At 45.4% G+C, this 19034-nt stretch overlaps 1 protein-coding gene across 7 annotated transcripts in view; it reads left to right on the forward strand.

The window, feature by feature from the left end:
- Positions 1-4566: 4566 nt before the first annotated feature.
- SLMAP (sarcolemma associated protein) overlaps positions 4567-19034 on the forward strand; it is a 1535859-nt gene continuing 1521391 nt past the window's right edge. For 5 of the 7 annotated variants that reach the window (XM_069643687.1, XM_069643688.1, XM_069643686.1 and 2 more), the window contains exon 1: positions 4848-5192. In XM_069643687.1, coding sequence (XP_069499788.1) covers positions 4995-5192 — 198 coding nt within the window. In that variant the 5' untranslated portion in view covers positions 4848-4994. Of the gene's footprint in view, positions 5193-19034 lie in introns of all 7 variants that reach the window. The other 2 variants (XM_069643684.1, XM_069643683.1) reach the window with 2 other exon arrangements.

A 19034-nucleotide genomic window follows, 5' to 3' on the forward strand; every position in this document is an offset into this window, starting at 1 on the left:
TTAATTCTCCCTTGGGTAAGGTCAGTGGGTTTTGATAAGACATCTCCAGAAGACTGGGAAACCATACCTGACCTCTCCAATCTGGCGTTACTAGGATTAGTGATGCCCTCTGACGTCTCACCTGAGCAAGGGTCCTCATTATCATGGAGAACGGGGGAAATGCATAGTTCCTCTGATAGCCCCAGAATTGCAGGAAAGCGTCTATCGCCTCTGCCTCCGGGTCTGGTCTCCAGCTGAAAAATCGGGGTAATTGTCTGTTCAACCTCGATGCAAAAAGATCGATCTGGCATGGACCCCACCGAGACATTAGTTCCTGGAACACCCTCTCGTCCAGTTTCCAATCGCTGGAGTCTCTGAGGTATCTGGAATTCCAGTCGGCCACTACATTCTGTTGGCCCGGCAGATATTCTGCTCTCACTGAAACTCTTCTTTCCAGACAAAGTTCCCAAAATTCCTTCGCTAGTTCCGCAAGAATTCTGGATTTTGTCCCTCCCAGCCTGTTGATATATCTGACTGCTGAGATATTGTCCATCTTTAGAAGGACACAACATTGAACTCTCTCTTGTGTCCAGCATTTGACTGCAAACGATCCGGCCAGTAATTCTAGACAGTTTATATGGAGATTCGTCTCCTGATCCGACCATCTGCCCCCTGTCGATAGATTCCCGCAACGGGCTCCCCAGCCCCATCTGCTGGCGTCTGATTCTATGATCAGGTCCGGGGATGAACCAAATATGGCTCTCCCGTTCCATGCATCCATATGAATGAGCCACCAATTCAACTCTTCCCTCACTTCTGGTGAGATGTTCACTTTTGATTCGTATGAAGCGCCCTTTCTGAGGTGATATATCTTCAATCTCTGGAGTGCCCTGCAATGTAATGGCCCCGGGAAGATTGCTTGAATTGAAGCCGCAAGGCGTCCCACCAATCTCGCTATGTCCCTCAGTGATATTTCTCCCTTTGCTAGTGTGTGTCTCAATTGTTTCTTGATCTCGTTCACTTTGTGAATGGGTAAACTGAGGGTTCCCTGATCCGAGTCCACTATGAACCCTAGGAATTCCATCTTCTGTGTTGGGATTAAGCTGGATTTCTCCCAATTTATAATGAAGCCCAGGTTTTCTAATAATTCTATTGTTAATTGCACTTGTCCTACCAGTGTTTCCTTCTCCTGGCACATCAGACATATATCGTCTAGATAAATTATGAGTCGTATCCCTTGAGCTCTGAGGTGTGATACTACTGGTTTCATCATCTTGGTGAAACACCATGGGGCTGATGCCAGTCCGAAAGGGAGGCATCGAAACTCCCATGTCGTTCCTCCCCAGATGAATCTCAGAAATCTGCAGTGTTCCTCTGCTATGGGAATAGTCAGGTATGCATCCTTCAAGTCTATTCTGGCTAGCCAGTCTCCCTGAAGTAGAATATCCCTTAGTAGGTGTATCCCCTCCATTTTGAAGTGTCTGTATACCACGTAACTGTTTAGACCTCTCAGGTTGATTATTGGTCTTGTCTTGTGTTTCCCTTTTACTAGGAACATATTGCTTATGTAACCCTTTGACTGATCTGAAACTGGACGTATGGCTTTTTTGTTTACCAAACCTCTCAACTCTCTTTCTAACAATATTTTGTCTCCTCTGTTCAAAACTATTCCCTTTGGTGGTTTCTCCTGCTGGGGTGTGTCTAGAAAATCTATATAAAAACCCTGCGCAGTCTGAATCACCCAGGTATCCCCTGATATGTTCAACCAATTCTGTAAAAATTGGGCGGTTCTCCCACCCACTTCTATGGTATTTACGCCTGGGATTGGTGGTCTCACCTGGATTGTTCTGCTGACGTTCACCTCGCCAGTTTCTGCCTCTTCCTCTACCTCTCGAAGGGAAGAACGGTGTTTGTTTGCGTTCCTCATAATCTCTCCATTGTGATCTGTCATGATAGGATCGATTGTATTGGAACCGGCCAGCCCAACGACCCCTCCCTCTGCTGGCCCGTCCAAAAATCTGTCTCCCGAACACTCTTTTAAGGGAGGCTTGAGCTTTGTCTAAAGCTGCATATGAATTTACAAATTTGGTGAGCTCCTTTATGAAGGAGTCCCCAAACAATTTCCCTTTTGCCGAAGTGGTAGATTCTGAGGAGGCCAATTCACTCAATTTTGGATCAATCTTCACTAGTAACGATCTCCTCCTTTCTGTCGTAATAGCATGATTAGCGTTTCCTAACATGCATATCGCCCTCTGTGTCCATCCGATAAGTATTGCCGGGTCAATCGGCTCTCCTTTCGTCTTCGCTTCTTCTCCCATCTGGAGAATTTTTGTGAGGGGCCCCGTCATATCCAACATCTTGTCCTGACACGAACGCCAGGATCTGTCCAGGCCCTTCCTCACATCTTTGGTAAACTTACTCATAAAAGTTATCATTTTTTCATCTATTACCGGCGTGTCCGCCGCTCCCTCAGGGAGAAGAGGTCTGGGGCATTCCGCCCTCATCTTGCTTCTCGCCTCTTTGGCTAATGGCGCTCTCAGGCGCTTCTTTAGATATGCTGAAATCCTCTTGGGAGGTTCCCATTCTGAGGACCTGGGATGGATCAGGGTTTCTGGATCGAAATCCCCTTCATCTGCTATCTCCTCCTCCTCTTTCTTCCTTTTCTTTAACGCTTCCTGATCATCATCTGAGGAGGATATAGATAACACTTCCTCTTCATCGGGGTATTCTTCCTCCCAGTCATTCTCGCCCTCCTCTGAGGAATCTGAGGATGATACTCGTCCCCTGCGAGGCACCGTCTTACCCTTTCTCTTTCTTTTGCCACCTTTCTTTTTAGGTGGAGTGCTCGGGGGGGTGTGGGCTTCATCCGCCCTGCGAGCTAAATTACTGCCCCCTTTTGTCTTCATTCGAGCCTTAAGGCTCTTATCCGCCTCCAGGCCCTGGGATAGTCTGAGCCAATCCTCCATCAGCGCTATCTGCTGCGGATTATGTCCCAGAGAAGCCCCCAGGGCTTTCTGGAAGACAACATTCATTTCTGAATGGCTCCTCTTTTGGCTGACCCCAGCCTTCCCCTCATCACTAGAGGAACTCATGATTCCCAGGCCCTGGGACAAAATGTTATGATATGATATATAATTATAATATATATATATATATATACTCAAATATATATATAAGTATATATACCAGGATTTCCTTGGTATAATTTATCCAAATATAGGAGTAGATCTCAAATTTACAGGTTTTACCTGGGACTGTGCCCGATTTATGGTGCGGTGACAGAGTATTGCCTGCAGGGGCGCTGTAGAGCTGATAACAGGACGCTACGCACGAGCGATGCGTGTTGTTGTTGCTCTTAATCCAATATATATCCGAGAGTCTCCCTCTGGGATCACACAACGTTCGTTCTGAACTGAATCCAAGCACACGAAATATAACGAAGGAGAGAGCACCGGAACTACGCGGTCCCGTCGCGCTCTCTCTTCCGTTATATAGTGCCCTCTATGACGGATCGCCGGCATTGCGGCCGCCGGAGCACCAGCCCCGTCGCGGTCGCCGCTCCTCAGAGCCGCCTTTCCGTCGCGGAAATGTTCCGCCTGATATCGTAAACACCACGCGTCACACTAAGTGAAATAAACATGCATACACAGATTTCGAACTGTTAAATATAGAAGAAAGTACTTAACTCGCTGCCGAGCAGCAAAGAAAGAGGAAGAAGGGAAAGCGGACAGGAGTATTTGTTCATTGAGGACTGTTTTATTGGTTTAGAAATGGTCACGTGGTCAGTTGGAGACCAATAGAAATGAACTACAAATGTTCAAAAAACATGGTTATTGTAGTTTTTATAAATTTGTATTCATGTTCTTTGGAAATGTTTTCTTTGCTGCTGAACAGTAAAGTTGAAGAGTAAGCATAATCAGAGCCTCCGGTCTTGACATAGAATCTGTATTTATTGACTAACATATACGGCAAATCACGGAAGCACTCACGGAAAGAGCATCATGTTGCAGTATTCTGTCTGTTTGTTTACGTTGCGTTGGTTTAAAGTCCTCTTTTCATTTCCAAGCTCACTGCGGCTTTCTATTGAATATTAACTGAGGCATAACCATAGAAGAAGGACACGAAAAGAAAGTAATAGCTGATCAAACATGAGCCTTCAACTGCCATGTTATAATTTCGTCGCTTGATATTTAGTAATATGCAGAAGCTACAGCAACTTGTAAATTACATAATGATTTTAGAGGAAAAAATATGCGACATGGCATGGCAATTGTCAAGTTTTTTAAAATATTGACACGTATTGTAAATATTGCTCGGATGCACGAAACGTAGTAAAAATGTAAAACGAAACAAATCTCGGGGTTCACTTAATGACGCTTTGTTTGTTGAATTATTATCATAGTTAAAAGACACCATCAATTGTTGAAAGTTGCATTCCAACGGGAGCAGTTAATGGCGAGAAGGGCCAAATCGGTTCCTCCGTCAAGTCAACTGGAGACCACGCGCTGTGTCCAACGCTTCCCGGCTACTGCACTGCTCCTCCCTAGCGTCACTCTCTCCGTGCTCGCCGCCCTGGCTGTCTCACCGTCCTGTGTCGGGAGCGCGCGCGCAGGGTCTGGAATGGACCCGCGGGTCTGTTACAATAGGAACAAGTATACAGAGGCGGCTGGTGGGAATAACCAGGCGGTGGCTAGAGCCTGAGATCAGAGAGGAGTCAAGACCTCTCGGCTCCCCCTTACTTGGAGCCCGTGCCTCCCGGAGTCCCCCGCCCGTCCCCGAAGTACCGGAGCCCCTGTCCTGGGAATGGAGTGAGCAATCGACTGCCAGGCGGCTCTGGGCTCTTTCGGCGGGTGTTGGCCGGCCAACGGCCATGGGGCTCCGGGGGGACGGTTGGCTCGCCCCGCCCGCCCGTGGGTGATGCGCCTGTGAGCGCTGCAGCTCTCGGGCTCGCTCTGGAGCAGGAAGGCTTCCCCCCTGTCTCTTCGGCGGCGCCGGGCCGGAGCGAGCTGTCATCCATGCCTTCAGCCTTGGCTATATTCACCTGCCGTCCCAACTCGCACCCTTTCCAGGAGCGCCATGTCTACCTGGATGAGCCTGTCAAGATCGGGCGTTCGGTGGCCCGCTGCCGTCCGGCGCAGAGTAATGCCACTTTTGACTGCAAGGTGCTGTCACGTAACCACGCGCTGGTCTGGTATGACCACAAGACCTGCAAGGTAAGATCGTGTTTGGGGGTAAATTGGGTTGTTAGAGGATCAACTATATCCAAGTTTTTGTGAACTGTCTTATGCTTAAGGTGAGACACCCAAGGGGTACAATGTACCAATAGTCGCAGATGCTATTCTCTTTAATCATGTGTTCTACAAGGCAAGTGCAGGTCTTCCTAGTATCGCTCTGTCCAGTTGAGATGTGACTGACTTGGTAAGCCTAAACGTCAAACGTCCTGGACACTTGGCAGGCGGTTTACGAAAGGTGATTGTATGGGAAATAGACGCTGATAGTAGAAATGGGGAAAACGAATTGTGACTGACTCCTTTTTTATAAGTATAAATGAGCTGACGGGAAGGTTTTAATTAGATGTTCAAGGTTCTACGCTCTCAAAGGTGCAGCCTGACATTGATGTTTGCGCTAGATGTGAAGGAAGTGCACTCTTTACAGATCATGATTAGGGCGGCAAACCAGGTGGTGCACATAGAGCTAGGAAGGTGGAGTGTGAAATTTGAATAAGGGTTGGCACAATTAATGTCCAAAACTTGAGGACTCCCCCGTCCCATGCATACTTATTATACTGAGTACAACTTCAGTCAAAAATGTTTCAGGTTTGTTTATCATAACTGCTTGTAATGTTAAGATTGCAAAAAACATCTCATAGTTATACTGAGCTGTCAGTATTTATTTTTGTTACAATATAAGTCAATCACATCGTACGTTCATAAGCAAATGGTAGTATAGATTAGTAATAACAATAAAAATCCAATAAGAAAACAGTTTATAAAATGAGCTCTACGTGCTTGATTTTGGAGAAAAAAATAATGAATTGTTGAAAGTTGCATTCCAATGGGAGAAGTTAATGGCGAGAAGAGCCAAATCGGTTCCTCCGTCAAGTCAGCTGGGGACCACGCGCTGTGTCCAACGCTTCCCGGCTACTGCACTGCAACTCATATCCAGATATCCAGCTCTTGATCAGGAGCTAAAGGCGATATTCTCAACATTTCAATTCTTTGTGTCGCGGTTCTATGAACAAATATGAAATTGCGTCAGAAATGTTAGCATCGCAAAATTCTATGGTGTTGTGACTGCTTCAGATTGTCTATAATCAATTCTAATACTTCACCTAGTAATATCTCATAACGTCGATATTGTTAAGATGTGCAGTCCATCAATGTGACAACTGTGCAGTATTTTGGAGGATGACCTGTAGATAACATTGGTGTAAATCATGCTTGTATTACTGGTTATTTGTTCTATCTCAAAGGATAGAAAGCCCTACCTTGTTGGGCAACTTAATGTGTGCTGCCTGTAGATTCAGATATCACAAGGCATATAATGAGCAGTGTCGCATAGCAATTTGCCATGAAATTCTGTAGGTTTGCTAATCAAATTGGCCCTTTTGTAGCAAAGTTAGCTATTTAAGTTGCCCTCTTCCATAAATCACAGCTCGCCCTGCATTCCTCTCTCTCTCGTCCTCGGTCCTCTCTTCAATCTCTTTTTCTCTTTTCACAAGTGCTAATGGAGAGAGAGTGCAGTAATCGTCTCCTCAACTAGTGTCAAAGGCATGTGTGTGAGTGCCAGGCAAGAATTTTTTGTTTTCAAATAATTGCAAACCAGAAATAATCAGGATGATATTTTTACTAAGCTTTCAATATCCTGTCTGGTAAACACCACTATGTGTCAACTTTATATTTTTTTAAAAGACAATCTTGCAATTCCATTCCTAAAATGTAAGCTGTTGCATAATTACAGTATTGCTACTGTAAAACACTGCCTCATCTCCAGTAAACTTTAGGTTGATGTTCTAAATTTCATAGTGTCAAATACAAATCATTTTGTTGGGAAGATGCATCATATTGACAAGTGAACACTTTTGAAAATGTATATTATCAAATGCCTTTGATGGCAAACCTAGTTGACTGCAGGTTGAATACATCTTGCAACTGGTGCCCCCATGAGCAAACCAATACTCCTTGACATTCTACCTAATCACCCTGTTGCTTTATACCAGGTACCCTGAAAGTGAGATGACCACAAACTATAATATTCTACCTAGTTTGCTCAGTTCTCTGCCTAATATGTAATCCACTCTAAGTCTTTCTTGCCTCTTACATAACAAATACACTATGCAAACTAGATGCTTATGCAAAAGAGTGATCAATAGTTCCATCCAGCCTGTACATCTACAGATCTACTGCAATACCAAACACTGTAGTTGGCCTCCTGAGCTTGCTTTGCTTTATGATTGTATTATATATTGCCACCTGCGGAGACAGCTGGCCAAACTGTTTTCAGGGCCTTTTTATCTTATGTATTTGTGTCCATTCATGCAGCTAACCTACATTTTACAGACACTCCCATAAGGCTTGGAAAGTCTTTTCACCCACTTGCATAGCCAAGTTGATTTTATGAAGGACGAGTACCATTTGCAAGAGATGTTTTAAACTTTTTAACATTTACTTTGCCAAATAAAATGTCAAAGGTTTCACTATGCATGGCAGCCTCTGAGTGGCAGCAGTGTTCCGAACATAAAGTGGGTTTGTAGTGACCTGCAGTTTTACAGAAATCGAATTTTAAATGTGTTGTCCTCTGTTTTTTTCTTCTGCTTTGGGTAGAGTGCATTTCTCATCGGTTGAATAAGTAAACTAAGTTACCCGACCTGCAGGTCTAGCTGAAGATTTTGCAAGGTCTGACTCCCCTCACTAATGTCTTATTTCAGGAGTACGCATTACTGCTATATTTTTTTTTTGCTAATTTCATGTATTGGGTACAAATAACTTATGGTGACATTAAAAATGAGTACAAAATTGCTAATCAAATGGGTCTGTTTGCTAATCAAAAAAGATTTAATTAGCAAAGTCTGCTAATGAATTTTTGAAAACTAATTTATGCCTTGTATCAGAATTGCGTGTACATCTATTGGTCTTAATTGCGGGGGCCTCCTCTGTTTAGCTGTTCCTATCGATCAGTTAGTTGTAGATAAGTAATCACATCAAGTTATGTAGTATTCACTGATATTCATCATTAATTAGGTTGCTACTTACATGGGGCTCATCAGGCGCCGTTTTGGATACGAGTTCCGTTGTGTAAATAGCTGCTGCATCAACATTAGTTGGTGATGGTGGGTCCTGTTAGAGCGCATGCATACAGCAAGGGTGAGCCCGTTGACCAGTATGTTGTGAGGTTACAAAAATAGCATCTTGTTTAAGATTGTGAAGTTAAACTTACGATTCAGTTGTGGCGGTCTGGAAGTCGAAGGATGGAACTTGATTGCCTTGTTAGAGTTCCACTCGTAAAACAAATGTTGTATTGGTAGGTTGCTAAGCAACAGTGTTTTGGTGGACGTGCTGTCACCACAGACGTGCCGTGCGTGTTCAATGGGACATGTTGTTCTGAGTTAGGTTAATGACTAAATATGGCTGTATTGCATTTTCACCGGAGGTGTCTAACGAGATTCGATTGCTAGTTTGAAGGAACACAGTCAGGATTCCCAATCTTGGTTTGTGTGGGTTTATGTATATGTGTATATCTCTCTGTGTGTACGTAATATCGTCATGGATTTAATGAATGGGGATGTTGGAACTTGGAGGTCTACACTTCAATGGTGTCTTAATGTTTTTTTTTTAACACGTTGTTTATTGCTTTTAACAAACAATAGCGAACTACAAAAACCCTGCACGAATAACCCCTCCCCAATCGCCTCCCTCCCGGTACCCTCCCACCTTTGCCCTCCTTTCGTCTCGTCTATTTCCTCTACATTAGTCATCATCTCGTCCATTAAAAAGGCTCTACAGACATAGGAATGCACTGGAAAAGGGGGGGGATTTCTATCAGGAAAGGATGCCCCACCCATCATCTCTCCACCCATCCATTAGGTACTTGCCCCCAAAGTCTGTTCCGATTCGTCCTCTGTTGCCATGTATTGTCTGAAAGGCCCCCCAATAGTCCAATGGTCGCCCAGTAGGGGGCAGCGTCGAGGCATACCTGGTTTCCTTAAGCTCACACATTGTCATATTCTCAAGCCAGGCAGCAAACATTGGAGGAGTGTTCCTACCCCAGGACCTAGCTAGAACATAATGCCATACCCAACAGTCTCTTATTGGCACGTGACTCTCCTTCTATTAATGCCAGAAGCCATTGTGCTGGTGAAATAGCTCTAGTCTGCATATACACCCGTTTCCATAATTCCTTGCTCAGCTCAATTCCCAGTGAGGTCTCCCAGGCTGTTTTTAAGCCCCCGCCTCGTTGTTCCGTTGTCGCTCCTGACCAACTTGCATATAGTAGCAACAATCTTCCTGGCTGTCAGGGGCTGGACAACATATTGTTGCGCTACATTTAAAGTAGGGGCTTTCAGGAAATCTGGCCATTTTGTCTTTAACGCTCCTCTCGGTCTATAGTACTGAAGTAGAGTCACAGCATTATGTTCCCTCTGAGCCCGTAGTTCATCCCACAGTTTAAATCGCCCAGCTCCCATACATCCAGCTTCTGAAAGTGGTCTTTAAATGATTTCACAAATGTAAGCGGAACCCCAATAACATCATATATTGGCAAGTTGGGGTGATAATCCGGAGAGGATTTAGTCAATTGTGCAAGTCGTTCCCAGGCCCGACATGTTATCGCGATCGGATGGATCTCACTCCTTGGAGATCGACCTCTACTCCCCCACAGAATGCCCTTTAGGCTACATGGAGAGGACACAGCTGCAGCAACCCTTATGTGTGGTACCTGAGATTGCGGGTCTCCCCACGCTGCCACATACTGTAGCTGAGCAGCCAGATAATACAGTTGTAGGTGCGGGTATTCCGGGCCTCCATTTTCACATGCCGCTGTCAAAGTTTCATAAGCAATACGGGGTTGTCTACCCGCCCACACTAATCTACCAATCATTTTCTTGACTCGAGACCAAAAACTACCCGGGTGCCAGAGAGGCACATTGTTAAAAACATACAGCATCTTGGGTAAAATGACTATCTTAGCTAAGGCCACCCGGGCAGCCTGGGAAATCAGTAGGTTGATCCATGATTCCACCCTTTGTTCCATGGCCTCCAGGGTTTTGATGTAATTGTCTATGTAAACTGTCTCCACCCGGTTGGACACTATAATACCAAGGTATCGACAACCCTCGAAAAACCCCCCTCAGCCTTCCCTTGATGTACTCCAGGAGTCGGAGGTAAAATCTCCGATTTGTTTCAATTAATTCTAAGTCCGGACAGTTCCCCCAAACCTCACCACCTCCTGGGTTAATGGGGCTACATTCCTGTTGGGATATTTGACATACAGCAGAATGTCATCAGCATATAATGAAATAATAGTGCGCAACCCATTAACCCATATGCCTTTCTGAATATGCATTTCCCGGATGCAGCATGCCAGTGGCTCCATGGCTAAGGCAAATAGACTGGGGGAGAAGGGACATCCCTGACGTGTACCCCAAGTGGGATAAATGGCATCTGAAACCACCCCGTTTGTGTATACCATAGCTCTAGGAGTTGTATATAGCAGTTTTACCCAATCAATATAAGTAAGACCGAGGTCTGATCGGCGGAGCACCAACAAGAAGGGCCATTCACCCGAATCAAAGGCCTTTTCTGCATCAAGGGCCGCTATTGCTATTGGTACCTCAGGATTCACGTTATGCATTAGATGAAATAAGCGCCGCAGGTTATTCTGTGTGGATTGCCATTGCCCCGGGATAAAGCCAGCCTGGTCTGGCAAAACCAAGGCAGGCATATGCGGCATCAGTCGGTCACAGAATTTTGGCTAGGATTTTATTGTCCGTGTTAATTAGAGACAAAGGTCTATAAGATGCTAGTTGACATGGATCCTTACCTGGTTTGGGGAGTACCGTCACCAACGCTGACTTCTCCCAGAAACTATGAACACCCCCGGCTCTAGCCTCCTCGTACATGTGCAATAATTGAGGAACTAGTATCAGTGCATATTTATTATAAAATTCAACCGTTATCCCATCCATGCCCCAGGCCTTACCATTTGGGAGAGCCCTAATAGCCTTATGGATTTCCTCCTCAGTGATCGGTGCATTCAATGCCTCACTCTGATCCCTCTCCAGCCACCCAAGGGCCACTTCAAATCTAGGTATTGTGTCAAGTCATCACGTCCCTTTATATCAGGAGAGCTGTATAACTCCTTGTAGTAACCCCAAAATTCCCTGTTTATCCCCTGTGGCTCTCTAACAACGCTTGCGTCTCGTCTCTCAATCTCCATGATGGGGGTGGCGTGGTGCTCTTGTCTTATGGCCCAGGCCAAAGTCCTGCTCAGCCTATCCCCTTCACCATAGCTTGTCGAGCAATAGGGTCGCCAAAATAATTCTCTTGTCTATCCGCCATCTGCTTACATTCCTCCCTGCGGTCCCTTAGTTCCTGCTGAAGTTCAGGAGTGTCACCTCTTCCCACCTCGTTTTCCAGGTCCCGTATAGTCCTCTCTAGCCTTTTCATGGATCCTCTGATTATTTTCAACACCCCACCCTCTTTGGATATACAGCACCCCCCTGTATACGCCTTGAAGGCCTCCCAAATTTATATTCTGGTCAGGAACTGAACCAATATTAGTTTTGAAATTAGTGTATATCCTGCCTTATCCCCTCCCTGAACACCTCGTCATCTAATGCCGAGGCCCTAAACCTCCAATGGCGCTGCCTAGGTGCTTGTGCAAGGCCAGCAAAGCAGGCCAGGACAGGTGAGTGGTCCGAGACGGTGCGAGGAAGTATGACGGCTGCCGTGACTTTGCTTGCTATTGAGCGGGTTGCCATAATATAGTCAATCCGTGACAAACTATGATGGACCCATGAATAAAAAGTAAATGCCCTAGCCCCGGGGTGTTCACCCCGCCATACATGATACAAATGATAATAGGTGGATATGCTTGCCCACGCCTTTGCTGCCTGAGGAAGTGTCTGCTGTGCCGTGGATGAACGGTCCATCTCCAGGGTAAGAGCAAGATTGAAATCTCCCAACCGCACAAACTCATAAAATGGGAATTTATGAATGTCGCGCACATTGGTGGGAAAAATCAGGAGTGTCGGTATTGGGCGCGTAGATATTTATAATGACTTTTTTCGTGTATCTCACCCGCTAGAATCAAACACCGCCCTTCTTCATCACTTATTTGTTGATGTAGCTTAAACTGGAGGGAGCTATGAATATACGTGGCAACCCCTCTAGAATGCGTAGAGTATGATCAGCAATATCTATGCACTCCCCATCCAGGGAGCCCCGGGAGGGGAGCATCACTAGCCAAGTGAGTTTCTTGCAGACATAGTACATTAACCTTGTGAGCTTTAGCAAAGCTTGCTATTACACGCATCCTTTTCTGCTTCGTAAACCCCCTAATATTCCATGTCATTACCACTAGTGATCTATCCCCCACAGCGTGAGTTCAATACAGATACATCACCTTACAGGTGCAGGATGATAAAGATGCACAACCCATGGCATGCCCCGTGTTCGTATCCTTCGTGCAGGAAGGGCAAAGAGAGCCTGTTGTGGACGAGCCAGAGCACTGCAATCCCAAGTGTGACGACTGACACAGCTCACGTCGTCACACTTGCAACCCATCTCTTCCCCCTCCCACGCTAGAAACTGTAACCTACCGGCAACCCTCCCCAACCTTTAACTTTAAACAAACAATGCTGCAGTTTCTACGGCTATTGGGGCTCCGAGGGCAGGCCCAGGGCTCCATAGGGCAGCGGACCAAGTATGATTTAGTCTCACCATCTTATCCAAAGGCCACGTAAAATCCAACCCTTGTTCTCCCTGTTCCAAATACAACACACCAAGATTAGCAGTTAAAACTCAGGGCTGATGTCCAGGTGAGCCTCCCGAATCTGGTAAATCTCTAGCAAATTGTATAACAGCCTCCGGTGAGGTAAAGAGCACTGTTGACCCCCCCTGTGTTGTACATGTAGCTTGGCTAGGTACATCATTGCATACATCACTTTTTTCCCGAAGAATTTCCTTTGCCGCCTGGAAAGTTTTCCTCTGACCTTGAACTGCTGGACTAAAATCCGGGTACAAGCGGATAATAGAATTCCCCCATATCAACTCTTTCTTCTCCCGTGCCGCGCGTAGGATAACGTCTCTGTCCCGGTAACAGAAGATTCTGGCAATTATGGGCCACGCAGACGCGCCCGGAGGTGGTTTCGCCGCCCGCAAGCGGTGGGAGCATTCCACCATATACATTTTAGAGAGCGGGGGAATTATTAAGTACATCAACAAGGAGTTTCTCTATAAATGTTTCCATGTTGTCAATGTTCGTGGATTCCGGGGCGGCCAGGACGCGAATGTTGTTTCTTCTTGCACGGCCCTCTAAATCTTCATTCTTTGCTGCTATTTTCTTGACTGTCTGCTGCAGGCTTGTCGCGTCGCGTTGCAGCTGTGCAACGTTATCCTCGGTTGTTACAATTCTCTGCTCAGCTTCCCCCATGCGTCCGCAAAGTTTCTCTATCTGCACCGCAGAGATATTTACCTTGTTGGAGAGGGCGTCTATCTTTGCCCCTAGGCTATCTGTGCTACCCTTCAATGCCAAAAGTGTCTGATTCAGGGCGATTATAGCCACTTGCTCTGCAGAATTTGATTGTGAACTGGAACCCGGGACTTGAGCTTGGTTGGTGCAAGTGAATTGGTCCATTCTTGCCTGCTTTTCGTGATTGCCCATACTACTGTCGTGACCAGGGATCTCCACCGGGGCTCGATATGTCAATAATAGTTCGCTCAGATATAGTAGCTGTCTCAGATTCCACGCAACCGCCGCAGCAACAACAGTCAGGATGTAAGTTAGCACTCTGACATTCCGCATGCTTGAAAGGGAATTATGTCCTTATTATGACCCTCCAGCCAGTCCAAGAAATGCTGCCAGGCGTCTCCGCAGTAACAAGGACCCCACCGGGAGACCACTCAGCAGGGATGAAAGGTCCTGGCTCGAGCGATGTGCCCTGAGGCAGCCACACAGCTACGCCAACCCTCTCCTCCAACGGTGCAGCTGAGGATAGCAATTGGGGGCGGGGGGCCTACCTCGTCCCACGACAGTATTGAGATTATGCCTGCAGTGTACAGATAAGGGGCTCCAATGCAGTACTTACGTGATCTGTCCAGTGCATCTCAGGTTAGTTCCGCGGGGCAGCGAGAGAAGTCTCTGGAGCGAGCCGATGCAACAACCCGCCCCTAGGAATCCAAGCCCCGGAGCAAGACGCCGAGCCGATGCTCGCACTACGCCCTCCCGCTGAAGGGCTAGCGCACCGACATGCGCCCGGCGCCCCGCCGGTCCCTCCCAGCAGACCTCAACCACCACAGGAGAGGTAGGCACCTGGATCCGGCGCAGCGTCAGTGCCCCCTCTGCTCCGGGGTTAGCCGCACCGACTCTCCATACCTATCTCCCGTACAGCAATCCCAGGAGTCCCACCAGCCAATCTTCCAAGGGGGCGCTCCAGCGACCGTCCGACACACGATCGCCAAGCTCCAGCAGCCCCTCACCCAGCAGGGAAGGCCGGGAAGGCGCCTCGAACTCCCAACACAATCTCCACAGTCTCCCGGCTCGGGGCCGTCTGCCCCTCCCACGCACACCACGCAGGTCCAGCCGTTACGGACGCCTGTAGAGTAAAGCGCACTGGATGCAGTAAACTGGCCCGGATTCTGACTCTCGGTTCGCCGGTGTGTGCAGCAACTCTCTTCAGCGTTATTGTAGGAGGTGAGAAGAGGGTGACAGGTTTTTCAGAAGATTTTTTTCAGCTGCCGCTTCTGGAGTTTCTCTGGCTGCGGCCATCTTGGACTGCTGCTCAACAGCGCCCCCCCAATGGTGTCTTAATGTTAATATATGGGAATGGTGTATGTCGGGATATTCTATTAGATTCAATCTTAATGCGCATACATTTGGAGTGATCCATGATCTCTTCTAGGGTATGATCTCTCAACAATTGACCTTTTCCTAACCATAGTTCACTCATACATGGGACTAGTTAGATCAAAGGAAATGCTTATATTTAGTATACGCATATATGCACAAATTCATCATACTTCAACAGAAAACTGATATTACATTCTGTCACTGTTTATACATTAAAACATTATTTAGTTATATAGGACATGGTTGATTCCAGATTCACAATGCTTGTGAATCGTTCTGGCTAAAGTGCATTAAGTTTGCGATGCTGGTGGTTAACATCTGTACAGATGTTAATTTATTTAAAATGGTACATCCAATATATTTACATGGATTTCAAGTCCATCAATGTGTCCACAACAGTAGTGATGTTTAGTGGTAACCATATTACAGAGATATACATTGCAAATTGGTTTTCAACAGTTTAAGCTTGCACTCTTGATAGGCAATTATGATAAACATAATCAGAGTAATCAATTTGTAACAGTTGTAATAAATGTTTATGAATCCACATCATTTCTCTGTGTGTGATTAGTTCAGGTATATTGCCTCCTCGTGGGGGTTAGGTGATTGTTTCTACGATTACAAATTTAAGTTGAGCTCTGGTGTGTTTTTGAGTTCAAAATATCTAGACACCCGTGACTTAAGGTTCTTAGCCCGGATGTTTGATTTATGTTCCGATAATCTTTGATTTTCCTAGTTATCTGCCCCACATAATATATGCCACTGGGGTGGATCGGTCCGTATATGACAAACCTGGTATCACATGTGGCATATTGCCCAAGTTCAATCTTTTGGCCTGTGTGTGGGTTTCTGATTTGATCACTTTTCTGTATATTGCTGAAATGGCACCAGTGGAGGCAAGGGAAAGTGCCATAATTGGGCTTATTCAAAAAAAGTTGTTCAGTTGTCAGTCCTTTCTGCTTTCACTAGACAGTCTTTTGATGTTGCGCTCTCTCGTGTATCCAGTGAGAGGTGGTTTGTGGAATAATTTTACAGAGTTGGGTCAAGTCTTGCGATCTTCCAGTTCTTTTTGAGTATGAGAGTAATCTGCATCCTCTATTTTGAGAATTTGGTGATGTTAGTAAGCGAGTGACCTTCATTCTTTACATTTTTCTTCATTAATAGGCTAGTTCTATTTTGGGCTTTGCTCTTGGTCATTGCATTGCTTAAGATGTTATCTGGAAAGCCTCTATGTTTAAACCTTTGTGAAAGAACGATTGCAGTTTCACTGTATTGGGTGTCATCAGAGATGATGATTCTTAGCCTATGCAGTTGACTCAATGGGAGATTAATGAAGACTGTTATCTGTTGGTGTTCAATATATTGTGGTATTTGGGACATTGTTAGTTGGTATAATGTTAACATCTAAGAAGTGTACGGTTGGAGTTCGAATTTCAAACGTACATTTTATCCTGGGATTGCATCCATTTAGGTATTTGAGGAAAGTGGATAGTTCTTCTTTGGGTTCTTTCCATATCTAAAAGATATCGTCTACCTTTTTTCCATGTTGCCAGCTTCTTGGACCATATGGGATGTTTAAGTATGTGTTCTTAGTCAAAAGGCAAACATGAAGATGTTAACGTAGGGTGGTGCCATTGCAGAGCCCATTGAGGTTCCGGAGATCTGGAGGTAAAACTGCTTGTTGTATATGAAGAAGTTGTTATAGAATCACCTTTTGTGAGTTCTATATTGAAAGTGTTCTTCCTGTAGTAAAATCCACTCTACAGCATTTAGACTTTCAGCATGTGGTATAGAAGTGTATAGGCTTTGGACATCAAAGGTGAGTAGTGTCCAGTCTTCTTCGATGTTGTTAATTTTCTTTTAGTATGTTCACGTAGTGGGTGGTTACTCTTAAGTAGGTTGCAGTAAACTACTCCCCCCTTTTTTTTTTTTTTGGACTAAAGTTAAAAGCTGTGTAACAAAAACACTATTTTTTTTTTAAACCAAATTTTAATTTTCAAAGGAGGCAAATAACAGGTACTTTTTATACAGTGCTAAAGTCAGCATTCTTATTCTAACAATGTCAATAGCGAAGGAAAGTCTCTGATTTTACATAATGTTGAACTCCTAGCCCCCCCCCCCACCGATTCCCTCCCCTCCTTATCCCCTTCTTAGCCAAAAGTCCTTGGTCCCTTTCCATATCCTCCCTGAGCCGGCCTGCAGGTTGTGGTCTCATTAAGTTGCTCAGCGAATATGAAAGTTCCTGAGTATTAGAGGGTTGAAGTATTGGGCTTCCTTTTCACATAGTCTTGGAGGGGGTCCCAGATCGACAGGAATATCAGATATTTCCCTGTATTTGTGGCACAGATATTTTCCATTGCCATGACTCCCCACACTTTGACCCACCATCAGGGCGCGGTAGTACCATTTGTCGTCTTCCAACGTTGGGCCACTGTCCTTCTTGCTTCCGTCAGATGTGTTATTAAAGCCGCCTGGTTTCCGGATGCAGCGTATTTTCCCTCTGCTACTGCTCCCAGTAAGATGATTTTTGGTGACCATGGCAGCTCAGTTCTTCTGTCCTTGAGCCCCAGAATTTCTTACCAGTATATAATCACCTTTGGGCACGTCCACTACATGTGGGACAGGTCACCCCTTTCTCCACATTTTCTCTAGTCATCGTGGGGTATGTGGTATGTATTTTGTGTAGGGGGGCATATACCACAGGTAGCCGAGTTTGTACGCCGATTCCTTGATTGATGTCGATTTAGACAGCTTGTGTGCTCTCAACCATATTTGACTGCATTCTTCCTCTGTGATCGTTTTCCCCCTGTCCTTCTTATATGGGAGATTGTCTGCTGCTTGTGCCGTATCTAGTAGTCTATATAATCTAGTTATTCCTTTCGTGGTTGCTCCTTCCTGCATTGTTAGTTCCAGGCCCATCAGAATTTTTACTCCAGCCTTCTTGACTGCTGCATGGGAGATCCAGTGGCGGAGTTGCATATATTTATCTTTGATTTTCTCTGATTCCAAATTTCTTTTTGCAATCTTCAATTGAGATGGGGACCCTGTTATGGTATATGTCCCTTAACGACAGTTTTTCTGCTTCCCCCAACCCTCCCAGAATTGTATTTGGAGGCCTGGTGACAAGTCTGTATTATGTGACAAAATATGTGCTTGCCATATTCCAGTCTAAATGGATAAGGGTTAACAGGCCAATCTGGTTAAAGTAAACATATTTTACTAAGTGGTTTGTATCAAAGAATTAAATACTACAAAAGACTAGGTTTATTGCATCAATGTCTGGGCGTTCTAAAAAGTTACTTATGTTGAACGATTGTAAAAAGTCCCTAAAACATAAAAAGGGGCTTTTCGACATAGAAGTGTTAAATTTACGCTCCTGCAATCCCTCATGTTTGACTATAGCTAGATTTGATGGGAGTTGTAGTCCAAAACATCTGCATATCAAGAGGTTGCAGACCCTGATTTCAGGCATTATTTCATGGTGGTTTCCTCCCTCGTCTAGATTTGTAATTGGTGTTCCTACCCAGTTTATTTGTATTGTAAAGTAGTCTTGTATAGCACACTTTTAAAATTTGTGGTGGCCTTGTGATGTGTGAGGTTACCAAAAGGAGGGTGGTTATAAGTGAGAGGACGGACCAGACCAGCAGTAATAGTCATTCTTAGTGCTGGTATAGTTCTTTTGATTTATGGCATTGGCACTCGAGTATGCGTTATAAACAGAGGGGAACAAACTAAAACATCTATTGGATGACAGTAGAGGGGCACAGGGAGAGTTCCTGGCAGGGCGCAGTATATTTTAAGCTTTATCCAAATTAAAATGCACATAACCATCAAAGCAGAACCCATAATCATTACACCATCAGATTGTCTTTCCAGGACTAGGTCAGGTGGGGTGCCTCTCAGTCTATGCTTACTGCCCTTTTTATTGGCTCTTTAGTCCTGCTTCTCCATCCATCGAAGGGCAGGCGGTTTTCTCGGCGCTCCCGGTG

Source organism: Ambystoma mexicanum, chromosome 2p, assembly GCF_040938575.1.
Source record: "Ambystoma mexicanum isolate Mex_15411 chromosome 2p, UKY_AmexF1_1, whole genome shotgun sequence".
NCBI classification, from domain to species: Eukaryota; Metazoa; Chordata; class Amphibia; order Caudata; family Ambystomatidae; genus Ambystoma; species Ambystoma mexicanum.